This window comes from Mustelus asterias, chromosome 5, assembly GCF_964213995.1.
Source record: "Mustelus asterias chromosome 5, sMusAst1.hap1.1, whole genome shotgun sequence".
NCBI lineage: Eukaryota > Metazoa > Chordata > Chondrichthyes > Carcharhiniformes > Triakidae > Mustelus > Mustelus asterias.
In genome coordinates, this window is record NC_135805.1 from 40,257,782 (window position 1) to 40,278,700 (window position 20,919).

A 20,919-nucleotide genomic window follows, 5' to 3' on the forward strand; every position below is an offset into this window, starting at 1 on the left:
TCGATGCGTGGAATCCGTCAGACTTTAGTTGCTGTTCTTATGTAGAATTCCACTAAGAACATCAAGAGCCTTTGGCTTTGCACTTTTCAGAATAGAAAAGGCTTGAATAAGGCATGAGCCACAGCTTCCAATAGCTCTATGATATTTGAATAGCATGCATTTATTTCAAGTTTCTAAACACTTTGGGCAGAATCTTCCAAAAAAAAATGATCAAGTGTCCTAAAAGCAGGAAAACAGGAATGATCTGCGCCAGTTTGTCAGGCATGGTGCGGACCGCATTCGTCCCACACTTAGTCATTTTTTGCGAGAGTGGTGAGTTGCATGCCGGTTCTGGGAGGGGTGGGGCCCAAACACGCCGGTGAACTCTGCTGCAAAGCGATCGGGTGCCGTTTTGAAAGGGCTCCTCGATCTCTCAGTGCACTGGAAGACCCCCTCCCTCCCCCCATGGATATTGGGACATCCCTCCATTGGCAGCATGTTTCCCCACCCACTCCCTGATACAGATTGCAGGCATTAGGGTCCCCCTTCAAGACACTCCCCCTGTCATGACCTCCACCCAGGCCCCACCCCCACTCAGGCCCCTGCCCTTTGCCACTGCTCCTAGCACACTGGCAGTGTCCAGTGTGCAAGATGGGTACAGCCCAGCCATGTCTCCGAGCCCCCCCGTATGGTCATCACACCTGGTCTCTGCCAGTGGAAACCAGTAGTGATTCTCACCAGGCCCGCACCACACCCAAAGGTCGCAGGATCCCGGGAACTGGGCAAATCCAGCATCGAATTGGCTAAGCAAATTTAAATGCTACTTTAAAAATGCTAATCGGCCTTGTGCACTTTCTGGTCGAGATCCGGTTTGCGACAGTAGCAAGTGACTGGGATGATTCCCCTGGGGCGGAAAACCAGTTTTTAGGCCCACAAGCAATTTTCCAGGATTGGCGCAATGTGCACTGGGTGCAGGGAAGCTGGAAAATCGCCCCCTTTCTTGCTGTAGCCAACTTAAGCTGACAACTTGACATACTGAATAATGTACTGTGTTAGTATACATTTTCTTAACAGCACTGTCATGTACCTACACCACATGGACTGCAATGATTCAAGAAGGCAGCTCACCACTACCTTCTCGAGGACAATTAGAGTTGGGCAACAAATGCTGGCCTGGTCAACAACCCTCATGTCCCACGAATGAATTTTAAAATTGCCATTAGTTTGCAAAATCACTTCTCTGAGGGAAAAGAATTATCAAAATCAAATAGTCAAAACCCTGGAACTCCCTCCCCTCCCTTAATGAAAAAGTAAAGTTTATTTATTAGTCACAAATAGGCTTACATTAACACCTCAATGAAGTTACTGTGAAAATCCCCTAGTCACCACACTCCGGCGCCTGTTCGGGTACACTGATGGTGAATTTAGTATGGCCAATGCACCTAACCAGCACACGTTTTGGACTGTGGGAGGAAACCGGAGCACTTGGAGGAAACCCACGCAGACATGGGGAGAATGTGCAAATTGCGCACAGACAGTGACCCAGAATTGAACCTGGGTCCCTGGTGCTGTGAGACAGCAGTGCTAACCACTGTGCCACCCCAGAGCTCTGTGGGTATACCTACACCATATGGACTGTAGTGGTTCAAGAAATTAAAAACACTTTAGAAGTTTAATTTTTGTTAGAACATTCACTGATGGATCTCCCATGATATTGCTGCATGGGAGTCAAAGAATACAGTAACAGTTTTTGAAAAATGTGGTGAGGAACAATCAACGAATGTGATTCTGATTTGCTCAAAGTTTCCAGAATCCAAACAGGATTCTTTTGTCTGGCTTACACTTTACATATGCAATGTGTATATCTGAAATCATTTTTCAAAGTTAAATTCAAAAATCTAACCACCATCACTCTCAAATCCCCCACTGTTGCTAAATTATCAGTCTGCTACCCAATATCCAGTACTGGATGAGCAGAAATTTCCTCCAATTCAATATTGGGAACAGCAAGATAAATATGTGGGGTTACGGGAATAGGGCCTGGGTGGGATTGTGGTCGGTGCAAACTCAATGGGCCAAATGGCCGCCTTCTGCACTGTAGGGATTCTAAAGCCATTTGCGGGGGGAATTCTACGGCCGTTCACGCCAGTAGGATTCTCCAGTCCCACTGGCAGCACACCCCATCCCATGGGTTTCACGGTGGCGTGGAGTGACATCAGTGGGAAATCCCATTGACAATGGCGGGACCAGAGAATTCCACCACCAGTGAACAACGCACCACCTCCCGTCGCTGAGAAACACATGGCTGAGAGGCCAGAGAATTCCCCCCCATTCACTTGAATCCCCACTCCAAACTCCGTTCCCTAAGCACCGACCCCAGCCTTTCCCGAACAATAGTCTGAGACAAACCAGATTGTTCACAACCTCGGTAACACATTTGACGATTTTGCAATCACATATTCATGCCATCGCGAAGAACGTCTATTTCTACCTCAATAACATCACCCAATTTTGCCCTTGTCTCGGCTCATCTACTGCCAAAACCCCTTTTTGTGCCTTTGTTACTTCCAGACTTGTTCATTCCAGCACACTACTGGCTGGTCTCCTACATTCTGCCCTCCGTAAATTCTAACCCATCTCGAACCAAATTCCATTCACTATCACCCCTGTGCTCGCTGACCTACATTTGCTCGTGGCCAAGCAATGTCTTGATTTAAAAATTCTCGAGCTTGTTTTCCAATCCCTCCGTGGTCTTGACACTCCTTATTAAAACCTACCTCTGATCTAACTTTTGGCTGTCTCCTTCTGTTCTGTTCTGTAATTTTCCAGTGAAACACTTTGAGACTTTTTATGTTAAAGGTGCTCTAAGTTATGTTGATATTCCTCGCAGATATTTGTAGCTACGTTGTGCTGACCTAACCTGTCTCATTGAGACTACTACTGATGTACCCTCTCCATGGAAAAATGGTCTAAATGAAACTTGAGGCCAGTTCGAGTCTACAGTTGGAAATTTCCGTAGATTCTTGGGATTGTGTTATTTCAAGGTCAGAAAAGCCATCAGCTTGTGGCTCTTGTTATTGTTTTTTTAATACATAGTTTTAAAAAACTTTTTTCATGAGCTGTGTATGTTGCTGCAAGGGCCAGCATTTGTTGCCTTGGGAAGATGTTTGTTAGCTGCCTATTGGACCACTGCAGTCCACGTGTGTGTAGATACACTCAGTGCTGTCAAGGAGGGAATTCCAGGATTTTGACCCAATGATAGTGAAGGATCACCAATAAAGTTCCAAGTCAAGATAGTGTCTGGAGGCAGTGGGTGGGGGGGGGAACCAGGGGGTTGGGGGGGGGGGGGGGGGGGGGGACAGCGGTAACTGGCAGGTGGTTGTGTTCCCATGTGTCTGCTGCCCTTGTTCTTCTAGGTGGTCAAGGTGGTGAGTTTGGAGAGTGCTGTCAAAGGAGCTTTTGCACGATGCTGCAGTGCATCTTGTTTATGGTACGCACTGCGGCCATTGTGTGGTGGAGGAAGTCAATATTCAAGCTGGTGGATGGGATATCAATCAAGTGGGCTGCTTTGTTCTGGATAGTGTTGAGTGTTATTGGAGCCACACTTATGTAGACAAGTGGGGAGAAATCCGACCACACTTCTGTCTTGTGCCTTGTCAATAGTAAACAGGCTTTAAGGAGTCAGAATTTGCAAGATATGGCAGCTGAAGTGTTGCATTGCTTGAGACTATTTTCTCATCTGAAAATCTTGCATATACGCATGTTTCCCATTAAGTAACATGTCCTAATTGCTTTGGGACTTCCAAACTGCATTTGACTGTTTCCCACAGTCCTGGCCATCTTGACATTTGCTGCCTTTGATCGTTTATTTTTCTTCACAGAAAAGATTTGGGGTGGGATTCTCCGGCCGCACTCACCAGAAAACTGGAGAATCCCACCCGAGGTCAATGGACCTTTGCATGGTCCACTCCCCGCCTGCTACAATTACTGTGGTAGACGGGATGGGACAATTTGCCCCTTGCAGATCGAGTTCTATGTCAGTGATGTGTTTTAAAGCAAAGTGAACACACGCAGATTTTTAAAAAACATCCATAATCTTCAGGCATTGACAATGTATGTTGAAGCTAGATAGGCTGGTTTGTGCAACACCGAATACTGACACAATGACACATGAGCAGAACACATGTTGAGATGGTAAGGTGGAGAGTAGAGAGAGGGAAAGGCTGGATTGCTCTGCTGAGAACCAACATGAATTTGATGGGCTGAATGGTCTCCTTCTGTGCCATAATGATTTGTATGGTCTGGAACCAGGTCTGTAAACTGCAATGAACGACGTTAATTCTGGCAGGTAGAACTTCTCTAAATATAAAGATCTGTCAAGTCGTATAGTTTTATTATTTTTTCCTACATTTCAGGATGAGGGATAAGATCGAGTTCAATTTGCTTTCACTGTCACCATCTGTTTACTTGCTGAATGTGGCAGAAAACAGCTGAACACAATGGTCCCTCCGTCAAACACCCCACCCTCCACCAATGTCAATTCAACCTTCGACCAATGTTCTCTTCCCCACCTGCCTCTCCCCTTGTCTTTGCACACTCCCCCACCTCCTCCAGATCTCGCCCGCATTCCTCCCTTGGTCCAAACTGTAGCTTTCAATGCAGGCCTTCCCACCCATAGCAAGCCAGCTTCTCAGGTGGACTGCTGGCCAGGAAATGGAGAAAAATATCAAAACGGGGTTCTGTTGCTCATTTTTGGCAGAGCTTTGCGCATTTCCGGGTCTCCCACAGCTGCTACAACACCTCGACCCCTGCTTCCTCCCCCCTCACTAAATACCAGTACCACGCACTAGATTTTATGCTTCCGCCCAGCAATCTGATTTTCCTTTGTGGCTAGGTGTTAAAGTCTTGCACCAGCAAGTGGTTAGCACTGCTGCTTCACAGCTCCAGGGACCTGGGTTCGATTCCCGGCTTGGGTCACTGTCTGTGTGGAGTTTGCACATTCTCCTCGTGTCTGCGTGGGTTTCTTCCGGGTGCTCCGGTTTCCTCCCACAGTCCAAAGATGTGCGGGTTAGGTTGATTGGCCATGCTAAAATTGCCCTTAGTGTTAGAGGGATTATTGGGTAAATATGTAGGGATATGGGGGTAGGGCCTGGGTGGGATTGTGGTTGGTGCAGACTCGATGGGTCGAATGGCCTCTATCTGTGCTGTAGGGTTTTTAAGATTCCTAAGATTCTAAGATTCTAAATCCCAATGAAGGGCCTCATCGCTGTCATGATTTAGCCACTTGGTCATTTAATGATTCCGGGGCAGCCAGAATTCCCTTTGGGCTCTACCTGACATTTTAGCCAGAGCGCGTGGGAAATTCAGCACCCATGATATCCAGTTCAAAATTCAAAGGGCTTCTATTTTTACACCATGGGTTACATTATCATATAATGAGATATTGGGTTGTACTGGCACGCTCCTGAATGAATGCTGCTTAGATTGCTGACAGGAATAACCAATATCATTGTCGTCATCAGCATTCTTCCTGTTCCTTAGAGACAATTAAGGCAGTAACTAATCAACGCCATTCAATTCTGCTTTGAGCTTTTCCTCCAGCTCACATAGTTGCAAGTTTTAATTCAACAGCAGCCAGTTATTGTGATGCATAGGGTGGCTCTCAATCGACCACTAGCTCTTCTCCCTTGTGGCTTCCATTTCCATGTCTGCTTAGCAATACCTCTGCTAGGAATTCGCGAATGTCACTGGTGTGGATCCAAATTCACAGAACAGTAACAGACAGTGGTGACATCTGCACTCCCTGAAATACATATTCATTCATTATACAATACTGTACCTGAGAGAACATTGAATGTAAATTCAAAACTTGCAGTAAAAGTATCAAATTTGAGAATCCCTCTTGCTGGTGCCTTTCTCATCCTCCCACCACCATCTTCCCCCTCCCAACTAAATTCCCATCACTGTTATCTCCTATATTGCCCCTCAGCCCCACCCCCTTCCTCACAGATTACATAACTCCCCTGAGTCTTAAAGTACAAGGATCTTCTCCTTGCGTCCCTCGTCATGCAACACCATGTGGAAATTCTGTAGCACTCCCACTGCTTTTAGAATTAATATTGTACCCAACAGGGGAACTAGATTTGTTACTATCCATGGGTGGATAGAACCTTGGGATTAGAGGTTACATGTGGTCAGGACATGGTAGCGGAAGGGAATTGTTGATAGGGAGATCTGACACATTTTAAAGGTATATTTAGTAGTATCAGTGACTCTCTTTTCATTTTTTCAACTATTGCTTAATTTTAATTGGCAGAACACTGGGCAGCGCCAAACCCCAACATCTCAAAATCCATTCCAGACTTCCCTTTGTCTCCCCCACCTCCGACACCCACCCTGTGCAGGGACAGGAGCACAATCTTGGAAGAAAAGCTCTTCAAGTATTCTTGAGTGAGTGTTAAAGTGCCAAGTGTAGAAATCTGCTACTGCCTTTGGAGGGTTAAAACTAATATAAATGTCAAGAATTGGAATGGCTACTCGTTGCAATAAAGCTTGTCCTTCCAGTTTCGAACACTCCTAGTTTGTAATCAGCTGCATTTTGAATATCCTTAAAGTCCACACTGCTTATCAAATTTCAAGATGTTTATCAATCTTTGCAAGAACAAAACCCTATTAATATTGAACCAAATTTTATCTTTACGCTTATGACCTCTGTTCGTAGTAACTTTGCTTGCTTTAAAAGTAGTGTTGAGGATTTGCCTTATCTTAGCTATTTGCTTTTTTAAAACCTTCACTAGGGACCCCTTTAATAATCTTTTCCACCAACTGTAGAGACTGAATTTTTAAAAAAGTTTTATAAGCATAAAATGACTGGCACTTTGGTGTACACACTGGAATGTGAAGAAATAATGTAGTCCTGTTTTGTCACCTCTGAGTTACAGATTAATCAAGATTGCCCTAAACTCTGGTGTCCATTAACTACAACCTCATTGCTCATCTCTTACCAGGAAAACTTTAAAGATTAAGTCCTATTCACTTTCAACAGGCAATTGATGAAGCGGTAAGACACTTAGAGTCATAGAGGTTCACAGCATGGAAACAGGCCCTTCGGCCCAACTTGTCCATGCCGCCCTTTTTTTTTAAACCCCTAAACTAATCCCAATTGCCCGCATTTGGCCCATATCCCTCTATACCCATTGTACCCATGTAACTATCTAAATGCTTTTTAAAAGATAAGATTGTACCTGCCTCTACTACAACCTCTGGCAGCTTGTTCCAGATACTCACCACCCTCTGTGTGAAAAAATTGCCCCTCTGGACACTTTTGTATCTCTCCCCTCTCACCTTAAACCTGTGCCCTCTAGTTTTAGACTCCCCTACCTTTGGGAAAAAATATTGACTATCTACCTTGTCTATGCCCCTCATTATTTTAAAGACCTCTATAAGGTCACCCCTCAGCCTCCTACGCTCCAGAGAAAAAAGTCCCAGTCTATTCAGCCTTTCCTTATAACTCAATCCACCAAGTCCAGGTCGCATCCTAGTAAATCTTTTCTGCACTCTTTCTAGTTTAATAATATCCTTTCTATAATAGGGTGACCAGAATTGCACACAGTATTCCAAGTGTGGCCTTACCAATGTCTTGTATAACTTCAACAAGACATCCCAACTCCTGTATTCAATGTTCTGACCGATGAAACCAAGCATGCTGAATGCCTTCTTCACCACTCTGTCCACCTGTGACTCCACTTTCAAGGAGCTATGAACATGTACTCCTCGATCTCTTTGTTCTGTAACTCTCCCCAATGCCCTACCATTAACTGAGTAAAACCTTCCCTGGTTCAATCTACCAAAATGCATTACCTCGCATTTGTCTAAATTAAACTCCATCTGCCATTCGTCAGCCCACTGGCCCAATTGATCAAGGTCCGTCTGCAATTGGAGATAACCTTCCTCACTGTCCACCATGCCACCAATCTTGGCGTCATCTGCAAACTTACTAACCATGCCCCCTATATTCTCATCCAAATCATTAATATAAATGACAAATAACAGTGGCCCAGCACTGATCCCTGAGGCACACCACTGGTCACTGGCGTCCAGTTTGAAAAACAACACTCTACAACCACTCTCTGGCTTCTATCAAGAACAATGGTTGGAATGCGAATACTTACAACTAATCAAGTCTTAAAGATACAAACAGTGTGAGTGGAGAGAGCATTAGGACAGGTTAAAGAGATGTGTATTGTCTCCAGACAGGACAGCCAGTGAGACTCTGCAAATCCAGGCAAACTGTGGGGATTACAACAACTGGGATATTGGGTTCATGTCACACTATCTGTAATCCCCACAGCTTGCCTGGACTTGCAGAGTCTCACTGGCTGTCCTGTCTGGAGACAATACACATCTCTTTAACCTGTCCTAATGCTCTCTCCACTCACACTGTTTGTACCTTTAAGACTTGATTAGCTGTAAGTATTCGCATTCCAGCCATTATTCTGTAAATTGAGTTTGTGTCTTTATACGCCCTGTTTGTGAACAGAATTCCCACTCACCTGAAGAAGGAGCTTAAGGCTCCAAAAGCATGTGGCTTTTGCTACCAAATAAACCTGTTGGACTTTAACCTGGTGTTGTTAAACTTCTTACTGTGTTTACCCCAGTCCAACGCCGGCATCTCCATATTCTGTCAAGAAGCCAATTTTGTATCCATTTAGATACCTCACCCTGGATCCCGTGAGATTTAACTTTATGCAACAACCTACCATGTGGTACCTTGTCAAAGGCCTTGCTAAAGTCCATGTAGACAACATCAACTGCACTGCCCTCATCTACCTCCTTGGTTACCCCTTCAAAAAACTCAATCAAATTTGTGAGACATGATATTCCACTCACAAAGCCATGCTGACTGTCCGTAATCAGTCCTTGCATCTCTAAATGCCTGTAGATCCTGTCTCTCAAAATACCTTCCAACAATTTACCCACCACAGATGTGAGGCTAACTGGCCTGTAGTTCCCAGGCTTTTCCCTGCATCCCTTTTTAAACAAAGGCACAACATTTGCCACTCTCCAATCTTCAGGCACCTCACCCATGACTATCGATGATTCAAATATCTCGGCTAGGGGACCCGCAATTTCCTCCCTATCTTCCCACAATGCCCTGGCATATACCTCATCAGGTGTCCCACAGATTTATCTACCTTGATGCGCTTTCAGACTTCCAGCACCTCCTTCTCTGTAATATGTACACTCCTCAAGACATCAATATTTAATTCCCCAAGTTCCCGAACATCCATGCTTTTCTCAACAGTAAACACTGATGAGAAATATTCATTTAGGATCTCACCCATCTCTTGTGGATCCACACATAGATTACCTTGTTGATCCTTAAGAGGCCCTACTCTCTCCCTTGTTACTCTTTTGCCCTTCATGTATTTGTAGAAGCTCTTTGGATTCTCCTTTGCCTTATCTGCCAAAACAATTTCGTGTCCCCTTTTTGCCCTGCTGATTTCTCTCTTAACTCTACTCCTACTCTATACTCTTCAAGAGATTCACTTAATCCCAGCTGCCAATGCACGTCATGTGCCTCTTTCTTTTTCTTGACCAGGGCCTCAATATCCCGAGACATCCAGGGTTTCCTACTTCTGCCAGCCTTGCCCTTCACTCTAAGAGGAATGTGTTTATCCTGAACCCTGGTTAACACACTTTTGAAAGCCTGCCACTTACCAGACATCCCTTTTCCTTCCCACAGACTCCCCCAATTAACTTTTGAAAGTTCCTGCCTGATACCATCAAAATTGGCCTTGCCCCAATTTAGAATATTAACTTTTGGGACAGACCTATCGTTCTCCATAGCTATCTTAAAACTAATAGAATTTTGGTCACTGGTCCCAAAGTGATCCCTCACTAACACTTCTGTCACCTGCCCTTCCTTATTTCCCAAGAGGAGGTCAAGTTTTGCCCCCTCTCTCGTCGGGCCATCCACATACTGAATGAGAAATTCCTCCTGAGTACACTCAACAAATTCCTATCCATCCAACCCTCTAATACTATGGCTGTCCCAGTCAATGTTGGGAAAATTAAAATCTCCGACTATTACCACCCTATTTTGCTTGGAGCTATCTGTAATCTCCTTACATATTTGTTCCTCAATTTCCCGCTGACTGTTTGGGGGCCTATAGTACAACCCTATCAAAGTGATTTTCCCCTCCTTATTTCTCAGTTCTACCCATATAGACTCAGTGGCCGAACCCTCGGATATATCCCCTCTCAGTACGGCCGTGATGCTTTCCCTAATCAAAAGTGCAACTCCCCCTCCTCTCTTACCTCCTGTTCTATCTTTCCTATAGCATCTGTACCCTGGAACATTAAGCTGCCAGTCCTGTCCCTCCCTTAGCCATGTTTCAGTAATTGCTATAATATCCCAGTCCCACGTACCCATCAATGCCCTGAGTTCATCTGCCTTGCCCGTCAGGCCTCTTGCATTGAAATAAATGCAGTTTAATCTGAACTTCACTTGCTCTCTGTCTTATCTCTCTGGTACTAGGATTACTGACACTGCCTTTACTAATTAATGTGCTCTCTTTAACTTCCGTGCTGTCCTCAAACTTCTCTTCTGTCTCCCTACTGCTTTGGATCCCATCCCCCTGCCAAACTAGTTTAAACCCTCCCGAGTGGCTCTAGCAAATCTCCCCGCCAGGATGTTAGTCCCCCTCCAGTTCAAATGTAACCCCTCCCTTCCCTAGAAAAGATCCCAATGATCCAAAAATCTAAATCCCTGCCCCCTGCACCATCTCTCAAGCCAGACATTCATCTGCCTAATCCTCCTATTCCTACTCTCACTAGCACGTGGCAGCGGTAGTAGTCCTAAAATTACTACCTTCGAGGTCCTGCACATTAGTCTTCTGCTTAACTCTCTATATTCACATTTCAGGACCTCATTCCTTTTCCCACCTGTGTCGTTGCTTAGTTTACACCTCTGTGGCATTTGGGTAGCTACTTCAGTATTTCCAACCAATAGTTTTAATTATTAAAGCATCGCTGCAGACAGAGCAACAAAACATACGTTCACTTTTGTACTCTAGTTGTACTGTCTCAGCAAGGTCCTCTCCTATTTCCCCAATGGAGAGATGGGGACTGAAAAGGGATGCTTCCCTTAACTTGTTCTGCTGCACTTTAAATTTATCATTTGAGCAATGAAGTCAACATCTAGAAGTGGAAAATATGCCAAGCCCTGCTAATTTCATCAACAGAAATAAAGAGATTTACCATCCTTGAGACCCTTTGTGATGGTTTCCAAAGAGGGCTCCTTTATTTTCTGAGAGGAAGTGTCACAGCAGATTTCTATGGTAGGCATTAAATAATCACCTGGACAGAGTGTAGAGTGGAAATTCAGGCAAGGAGAATAATTGGCTGTAACAGAGGTTGCCTGACTTTCCTTCCAGTTAGATCAGTGGACACAATACAAACAGCTTACCTTATAGGTGTGCAAGCCTCCCCAGCAAAGAGATTATCTAACAGGTAGTAAAATGAAAAATCTGTTTGATAATTATTTTGAAAGAGATGTTTGTGTTAACGCTGTTCTTGATCCACCTCCAAAGCAGTAATATATAATTTGAAATGACTTGCAAGTTGTCACTGAATTATATTGTCTCCAAAAAATGTTACAACATTTTCCAGTTTGAAGATTTGTTTCTTTTCATGTCACTAAGGCTACAGGTAAAATAGTTGTTACACCTTTAAGAATCAGCTTTACCTTCGCAAAGCATCCTAAGGTACATCATAGGAGCACAATCAGACAAAATTCAACACTGGAATAGTGGAGATATTGGGCAAGTGTGACTAAAATGTGATTAAAGAGTTGGGTTTTAAGGAGTTTGTTAAATGAGGAGAAGAAGGAAAAGGAGTAAAAGTGTAAGGAGGAAATTCCAAGCTTGGGACCTCATCAGCTGAGTGCTTGTCCATCAATGATGTGCCGAAAATAGAAGTAACAGTGGCTTTAACATGAGAATGAATCTTCCTATGTTTCTGGAGAAGAGGGTTTTAAACTTTATATCACAATGTAATACAAATTTTATTGCAATGTCTGTCATCCTGCACCCACATACATTTTACAATAAAAAATGAGTGAATCAGAATACAATTCATTTAGTTTATTCAGTCACGCTGATCCACATTTGAATAATTTCCACCCAACTCTTACCTTCGTGCCGGGCTCAACTGTATCATTGCGCACTATTAAAGTAAGCGTGGTCTGCTCATTCTTAAATAGCACAATTAAGCAGACATTCAATGTACAATGTGATGTTTCCTCATTTATAATTTGAATACCCTGGTTATATTGTGAGTGGCTCAAAATTAGCCAAATAAACCACTATATTTCATGCCTGAATCTCTAGAAAATGCTCACTCATCCTGTCCACGGTGGCCAGTTTTGAATGTATTGTAGCTGAATTACTCAATAAGCTGTTGAATGTTTCAAACTGAGCATCCTGTGGAATAACATGCATTGATACATATTCTATTAACACATTTCCCCGTCGCATATTTGGAGCGTATACACATCCAACATAAAATTGCTAATTGTTTCAGCTGAGACTAAAACTGATCCTAATTACTGATTTTTTTTTTGTTTTATTGATTCAAAACCTGAGCGGCATCAATATGATAACAGTTGTCCCAAAAGAATATTGAATTGTTTGTGCCTCCAACAGCACAAGTATTCATTATGAACCTTACACTTCTTACAGAATTAATTCATCGAACTGGAGTTTTGACTGTCCATATTACAGAGACAGCAATATAAATACTATCCATGTTTAAAATGATTTTAATATACCCTGTGTTATCCATTATTTCATAAGTATTAATAACGACTCTAGAAAATAATTTGGATCAATGGTCATGAGTTTGAAATCATAAAATATGGCTGTACTGTTCTGTCCTCAACTAATCTAAAAATGACCTGCTGCGCAGCACCAAGGGTGCCTTGGTATAAGCCATTTGCTGCACAGATTGAGACTTTCATTCAAGAAGGTACAGAGGAAAATGGAAGTCGCTGCGGGAACGGGAGGCCTTCTCATGTCAGCATGAAGCATAGTTTCCTTATTCACTCCATTCTGTTGCAGAATTCAAGAACAGTAGCTGGGTTACAGCCAGTGTTCATCATAGGATTGTCAATCACTGTCCCTTAACATTTGTGAGAGTAGATGTCTTTATTCAAAGACAGCTGGGCAAACCAGAGATACAGACTAGTGGTAAGCAATTTGCTTGGACTGCACAAAACAAACAAGGGCAGGACATAGAAGGCAGCCCTTCACATCAGAATATAATGGGTTATGGCGACCTTTTGCTACTCCATTCAATTCCATTCTCTATTACACAAAAAGCTTCAGTCCCTGTTGTCAATTTACTTTAATTAGTGGCGTGATGCAGATAAGAAAATGAGCCTCACTTATGTTCCAGCTATAACTATGGATGAGAACTTAAGTATTAGTTCTTAAAATGACTAGGAAGTAAATAAAGTCCACCATTTGTGGAAAGTTAAAAGGAATATATCCCTATCAATAGCATAACCAAGATTTGGCATTCTCTTAAGACTGATGAGACTTGAAAGAGTCAGAAGTTCCTTAGTAAATAAAGTCCAATGCACTCTGAAGAGTCTTATAAAGAAACAGGTCCCAAAGAAAGAGATCAGGATAAATAAACCTCCAAAGGGTTCAAAGTAAATATGACACTACATTCCAAGACTAGAATGCAAGGCTAGAATGTCTAAACCTTTCAAAAGCTGCAGAAGACTGCACAGATCGAGCATTTGTTAACAGTTAAATATTCTGAATTAAAGTTTTGTTTTAGTTTCCCCCAATTTTAAGCAGAAATTTCTAAGAAATGAAGAAAATAGTATTTAAATGTACATTATTTTAGTCCCAGTTTTCTCTTCTTTTCCACCCTCTTCTTTTAGGCACCGATACTTCCTTTGGAACTCTCCCAAGTGCCCGTTGTACTTACATTAGCATTGGCATTCCAAACTAACCCAAATCTCTTCCAACCTAATATTACAATACCCTGCGATTCACATATCCCCATCTGACCCCCGTGGGTCAGGAGAGAGGGCGGTTGGGAAAGCCACTCAGGTCCCCCAACTGTTGGTAGCCAGTCAAGGCCCATTTCCCACCCCCCCTCTCCCATCCTGACTGCAGATTGTAGGTTGGTGGGAGGATTGAGGTGAAGCAGGTCACCCTCTTGAGCATCAGGCAGGACGGTAGAGGGCAGGTGCCTCCCTCTGGCCAACCTTTCCAGAGCAGATGCCCCTCCCAAGATCTGTTCCTCCCCCTAACCCCCATCATCAATTTGTGCCCCCCTCCCCACAGGTACACTGTCTCTGCCTGGCCTTTCCAACAGCGCTCCCATCTCCATACCCCACCCCCAACCTTCCCTTCCCACCTGGAGACCCCAAACTTCCCTTGTCCAGTGGGCTCCAGCACTTAGAATGCTTATAGTCCTGGTGGCCATTGTTGGGACTACAGAGGACCTCTCTGAGGCCGGACTTCCTCACAATTGAGGGTTCAAAGTCTTGCCTCCATCCAATTAACACTCCAAATAACTGCATAGCTACCAAGATCAGCGGGATTGTGTTCCCCAGCACCCACTAAAATCTAGCCGTGGTGTCCATTTCTTTTACACTTGTTTCTTCTCTAAAGCATCTTGGGGGATTTTTCTGTGCTATAAGTTGCATTTTATTGTTGACACATTCAAGCACATTCCAACATAGAATGGTTACATCAGAGGAGGAGGCCATTCAGATCATCAAGTCTATGTTGGCTCTCTGCCAGAGCAATTTAGCTGATTCTGCTCCCCCATCCTTCTGCCATAGCCACACAACTGTTTTTCCTTTCCGGTGCTTATCCACTTTGTTTTGCAAGTCAACACCCTCACAGTAGTGCATTCGCGATCCTATCCACTTGCTTCGTAAAAATAATTTTCCTTGTATCATTTTTTATTCTTTTGCAACGCAACTTAAGTCTAGACTCCTTTTCTTTCTAATCTGTCTAGACCCCTCATTTTGAACACCTCTACCAAATCTCCTCTCAACCCTGTTCTAAGGAGAGAAAATCCAATCTTCTCCAATCTATTCAAAGAACAGAAACCCCTCGTCCCTGGAATCATTCTTGTTATGTTTTTCTACATCCTCTCTCAAGTCTTCACATCCTTTCTAAAATGCGGTGCCATGAATTAGACACCCTGTTCCAGTTGAGGCCAAACCCTTGTTTTTATAAAGATCCATCATAACTTTCTCGCTATTGAATTATATGTCTCTATTTATAAAGCCCAGGATCATGTGCACCTTTTTAACCAGTTTCTGAACCCACTCTGCTACCGTCAACAATTTGTGCATCCACTCCAAGTAACGTTCATTCGCATTCAACCGTGGGAATCCTGACTCGTTCTTTTCCCTTTCAGCTTGAACGTAAGGTGACTGAAGCCAGTTGTAGAACCCTTAACTACTGGCTTGCCAAAATTAAATCGCTTAAAAGGGAACTTCTGATTTTTTTCTTTCCTTCGGCAATTAGTTTGCCCATTTATGTCATACAGGAGCTCTTCTTATAGCTTTTAACAATAACCTTTTCAACGCCATGTTTCTGAATGAGCATTCAAATATGACAGTACCCTAAATTGAAAAATGCATGGATCAGAGCAATGTAATGTTTTGTGAGAGGTGGAATGTTAAACTCGATTTGTATTATCTGATGTGAAATAGTAAATTAGATTGTACCTGTAGAAATCGGAACTTGCAGGTTTCCTTGCCTTTATAATCTTTTTAACTCTCAAAATGGAAATGTCACTGATGCCTAAGCAGATCTCATTTCTTGCTGTGTATGTGTACCAGTGCTAAAAGAAGGGCCTCCCAGTGTATGGTGCCATGGTTAGCTTCTCTATGTTCAGTCATGGTCCATTAAAAAGATGTCCCCATACCAAATAAGCATTTGCCCTCCCCTTGTTCATTTGCTTTTCTCTCCACCGCTAATTGCTGTGGGAGTCATTGGCATGCTTCTTCTGATGACTTGTGTCAAGCCTAAAGCTGAGGTTGCTCTGACAGTTACTTGCAGAATTTCAGTGAATCTTCTTTATTTTGATTTCCCTCCTTTGCATTCAACTTTAATAAGTTGTTTTTGATTTTTAAAAGCTGCTCCCAAAAATTAATTAGAACTAGCGCCCGGGGCAATTTTGAACAGTGCCTATTAAAGTTTGGAAACTATCACTGTGCTCGTTTCAGAGTTTTGTTTGAAACATCCATATTATTTTGATGGATATTAAAAACAACAGGTGGACAATAACTATCTGCAAGTGTATTACCACCTGGATAAATAAGCTATTCCATCGGCATTATTTGTGTAATGGAAAAGTCCCAAAAGAAAAGGTCAGAATGTTGACCAATGAATGAAAATGTATGTATTTTAACAGCCCTATCAAGGCTATTAAGTCTTTTTAAGTGAATGTTAAATGCATTTAAAAATTATCAGTAAAAACAAATACTGTGTCAATAAACGTAGAAGAATTTGGTTTTCTGACTGTTTTAGTTCTTGTTGAGGAATGTTCTTGTTGAGGAATGTCTACTCCAGGTGAAGATGTCTATGAACAGTGATAGTTATGTTAAATTTCACAGTCTTTTTGTTTTAAATAAATGTAGAATACATCGGGCTATTAAACCATAATTATAACCTAGAATTTCCCTTCAACTAGCCTGGTTTAGTTTCACAATTTGAGTGAGTTTGCCTTTAATTATTTGTCCATTTGACTTCTACATTGTTGATGTTTGTACCCGCTAAGTCTTCCAAATCTAATCTCATATTTGTTTTCATGCCTCCCAGGATGCTACAGAATATGCAGAACTTCCAGTGCGCCACAATGAAGACCAGCTGAATAGCGATCTGGCTAAGCGTCTTCCCATAGAAGTAAATCCACATTCATTTGACAGTGCACACACGAAAGCCCACTTGCTGCTCCAAGCATATTTTTGCCGAGCTGCCTTGCCATGCCCCGATTATGCTACAGATACAAAATCTGTGCTGGACCAAGCCATTCGAATCTGTCAGGTATGAAAAGACTGAACTGAACATTGCCAAACTACTCAAGATGATGTTCCTAGCAAGAGATTTTTTTAAAAATGCAGACTATAGCTAGTTCAGACTTCTTCAACAAATGTTTAAGGTATTGTTTTGACTCATGAGGTTTGAAGGTAGTATGTTATTTTACACGTTTGCATTTTTCTATACAATGTTTGACCAAGTCGTCCTATTTGCTAACCAGGAGTTTCTATGACCAACGCATGTTTATTTTGTCAGGAGAGCATAAAAAGGCAAGAAAAGTTCGGTTTACCGCCTGGTCGCTTTGCTTTAGGCTATATAGGAAAGAATTAAAGCAGCTGGATGTTAGGAATGGTGAAGGCGCAGTTAGTCACATAAATAGGTGACTTTTTAAAGAACTCTGAAAACAGATGTCGTTCATTTATTTCCCATAGAGGATGCCATGTATGTGTTCTTTCAATTAAAGTTAGATAAATGGAGTAAGCAACAATCAGCCATTGATTGAACATGAAAGTGTGCTAAGCGAATGTTGTCTTTACAGTGCTATAATCTATAAAATGATTCTGATGTTTTACTTTGTTAAAGCTACCTTTTTCCCAAGATATAAATGTGCCGATCTTGCCCCAGAAGCAGCACAGTAAGAAAAATTTATAATTTTGTTAAGGGTCTGTGGAATCTGTACTTGTTTTCAAGAATGTTTGAAAAAGACTCTTAAGAGTTTGCATCAATTGGAAAGGGATTTTTCTTTTGCAAACGAAATACTGATCCATGTGACCTGCAAGTCTTAACCTGGTAGCAGCACCAACAGGAAGGAAGTTAAGAAAGAAGCTGTGCAGCAGACAGGGTCAATGGAGAGCTGCAGACACAAAGGAGAGCTACAAGTAGAGGAGCTGAAGGCTGAAGACGATCAGCACACAGATGCAGACACAAAGAGAAAGCAGAAAGAGGAAAATAGGGAATTTTTGTGAGGGGAAGAAGCTAATCGCTCTCAGGAAGAGGTGAGTTTTTCAGAAAAGGAGACAGAAGCTTGTGGAGGCAATGTGTGAGCAAGATCAAAAAGAGTCCAAAACCTGAAAAGCTCTGTGAATAGCTTGGAGACCCTAAAGAGCTGAAGGGGGAGTTTCCCAAAAAGTGGCCAAACCGTGAACTGTGGTGTTATGGGTTGGTCGGTTGAAAAGGGCCTCTGGAAACCTACACCATCTGTCATGATCCAAGAGAAAGATAGAATTTGTCGAAGTGTGCCTTGCTAACTAAAATTATACTGGTGAAACTCAAAGGTGAAAGCCATTATCAAATAGCTTTCTTGACCTTCCGTGCATAGAGAACAACATATTTTGAAATTTTGGAATGACTTACTGCCACATGTTTATGGGGATTGATTTGAGTGATTTTGATTGTGTAAGGCATATGTTTGTTGTATTGACTATGTAAATTGAAATTTACTTTTTTATTTGAAGTGTCATTCATGTTAATTCGTGTTTAACATACGTTGGGGGTGGTGGGGGAGAATCTTTCCAAAAAACTGGCAAATGATTCCGGCGTGAAAACCAGCATATTTCTCTCGCGAGAAATTGGTCAGTTTTCTTTCCAGATCTCTGGGCACTCTGCCAAAAGAAATCAAGGGAGTGTGTTTCATGCCATCATACAGGGAGGGCAGGGCCTAGACATGTCAGCAAAGCCCAGCTGCACAGAGATCGGGGCATCATTTGTAAAGGGCACCCTGATCAGAACCTGAGTAAACATCCGCCCCAACCCACCGCAGAGCTCTTGGGGGCACACCACCCCACCCCGATCAGTGTTGGCACTTCACCCCCCTCCATCCACCCCCCCTAATGGTACCAACTTGACAGTGACAACTTGTGCCAAAGGGCAGTGCCAAGGGGCATTTTCAGGTCGCTTCTTGGCCATGCCCCTGTCCCCCAGGGGTTGTACTCACCTTTATGCCCCCGGGGAGGCCGCTACGACAGATTCACTTCGAGGTGAACCTGTTGTAAATGGCGTCAGCATGACTGCAAGCCTGCACCCGTTGAATATCCGATGAGGGGGGATGTCCTGGAGAAAGTGCTTGCTAATGACATGGTATATGTCAGTGGCATAAAAATAATAATTGGGGCTCTAGCCTTAAGCCCAGTGTCATCTTGAGTGGGCAAAGGGGATTTTTGCTTGTGCTGTATTTAAGTTTGAGCTCTCTGCAGTTCCGCAATCTGTTTCACGCCACTGCGCCAGCAAGGGGCTGGTAAGATCATGTTCTCCTGATTTTGAGCACATGCCGCCATTCCTGCAGACGGAGAGTGCACGCCCAAAGTCATCGCCTCCATTGTTCAGATTCAAGTTAGAGTAAAAGTTACAAAAAGTGACATCTTATTCATTTCTTTATTTGGGGGCCATTTGGCAAATCTAATTTACAGTCTCTCCCATGGGGATTGTAACACGCACAAGGCACCAGGATCAGCGGAACAGAACATGACAGGGAGATGTTAACACTGGAGATGTTAACACTGCAATAAGCCAAGCTCTGGAGAGATTTTATTACATGCATCAAATTCAAATCTGAGTTTTTGAGGGACTGGGCGACAGAGAACAGAGGTTATGGGCAACAGATGCGATGAATGCAGCAGAGTTTTGGGTGAACAAAGTGTAGGAGCGTTGAGTGTGAGAGGACATCAAAGGCATGGAAGAAGATCTGAGACCGAGATGGAAATAGTCAATGTTACTGATATAGTGGTGGGTGGCCTTTGTGATTGTGATGTGCATCCTGCACATACTTGGTTTTATATATGTTTGATACCTGCTGGAATTACATATCTAGAGCCAAGACCAGCTACAATCCCCAGGAGACATGGTGTTAGAGGGTTTAATTAGAAGAGGGTGTTTAGATCTAATTCAGTGGCCATTTTAAAGTCATACATTTTGTTTTTACATTTCCACTGAAAATTTACAAAGTGAGCATTTGTAGCAGAAACAACCGGTTTGGAACTGTAATGACACACTCCTACCAATGGTGGCAGTACAATACTTTCATATAAAATAGGATATAATTACAGCATGTTAGTTTATTACAAATATGGACCATTAAAGTTCATAATGGAAAACGTTGAGAGAAAAAATATATATAGATAGGACTGTGGTATGATGCAGGGTTGGAAAGGGAGAAAGGGCAGGAAAGAGGAAATGAGTAAGTCGGAGGGAGGGCAAAATGTGTGGAGAAGAGAGAGGGAGGGAGACTTTAAAAAGGCCACTGAATTCATCTAAACATCCTATTCTAATTAAACCCTCTAATACCATGTCTCCTCAGACAGGAGAAGATGCGCTTCAGTAGACTGCATCTCTACCTGGGAAAGTCACAATGCAAGGGATTAAAATAATCACCTCCATACATTTGGCCCTCCCTCCCGCTTTCTGATTTCCTCTTTCCAGCCCTATCTCTATATGTGAGCCTTCTTGTTGGGTGACATGGATTTAACTCCTCACATACTGCTATTAGCAGGATGGAAGTGTAGGTTGAAAACTTAAATAGAGCACAAGCAAAAATTAATTTTGCCCGCTCAAGATGGCACTGGGCTTAAGGCTAGAGCCCCAATTATTATTTTTATGCTGCTGATGAAAACTGATGATGAAAATCATTTTAATAATGAATGCCTCCACATCATATCACACTGAAGTAAGTAGCTGGGGAAATGGGAATCAGTTTAGTTTATATTGTATTCCCCTCATTGGCACTCATTCAGAAATGGGATTAATTTGGAAGATTCTAAACCAAATGAATGGCTTCAGCATACAAGAACATAAAGATCAGTGTACATATCAAATATCTTCCCCCTTTTATAATACCTCCAAACCTTTTTTGTTGCATTAATAGCTG

General features: G+C 42.7%; 1 protein-coding gene across 1 annotated transcript in view; it reads left to right on the forward strand.

Moving 5' to 3' along the window:
- The window catches only part of ascc3 (activating signal cointegrator 1 complex subunit 3), a 562,510-nt gene that overhangs the window by 486,137 nt on the left and 55,454 nt on the right, over nucleotides 1-20,919 (forward strand). Inside the window, exon 37 of the mRNA XM_078212424.1 lies at nucleotides 16,842-17,066. Coding sequence (XP_078068550.1) covers nucleotides 16,842-17,066 — 225 coding nt within the window. The remainder of the gene's footprint in view (nucleotides 1-16,841; nucleotides 17,067-20,919) is intronic.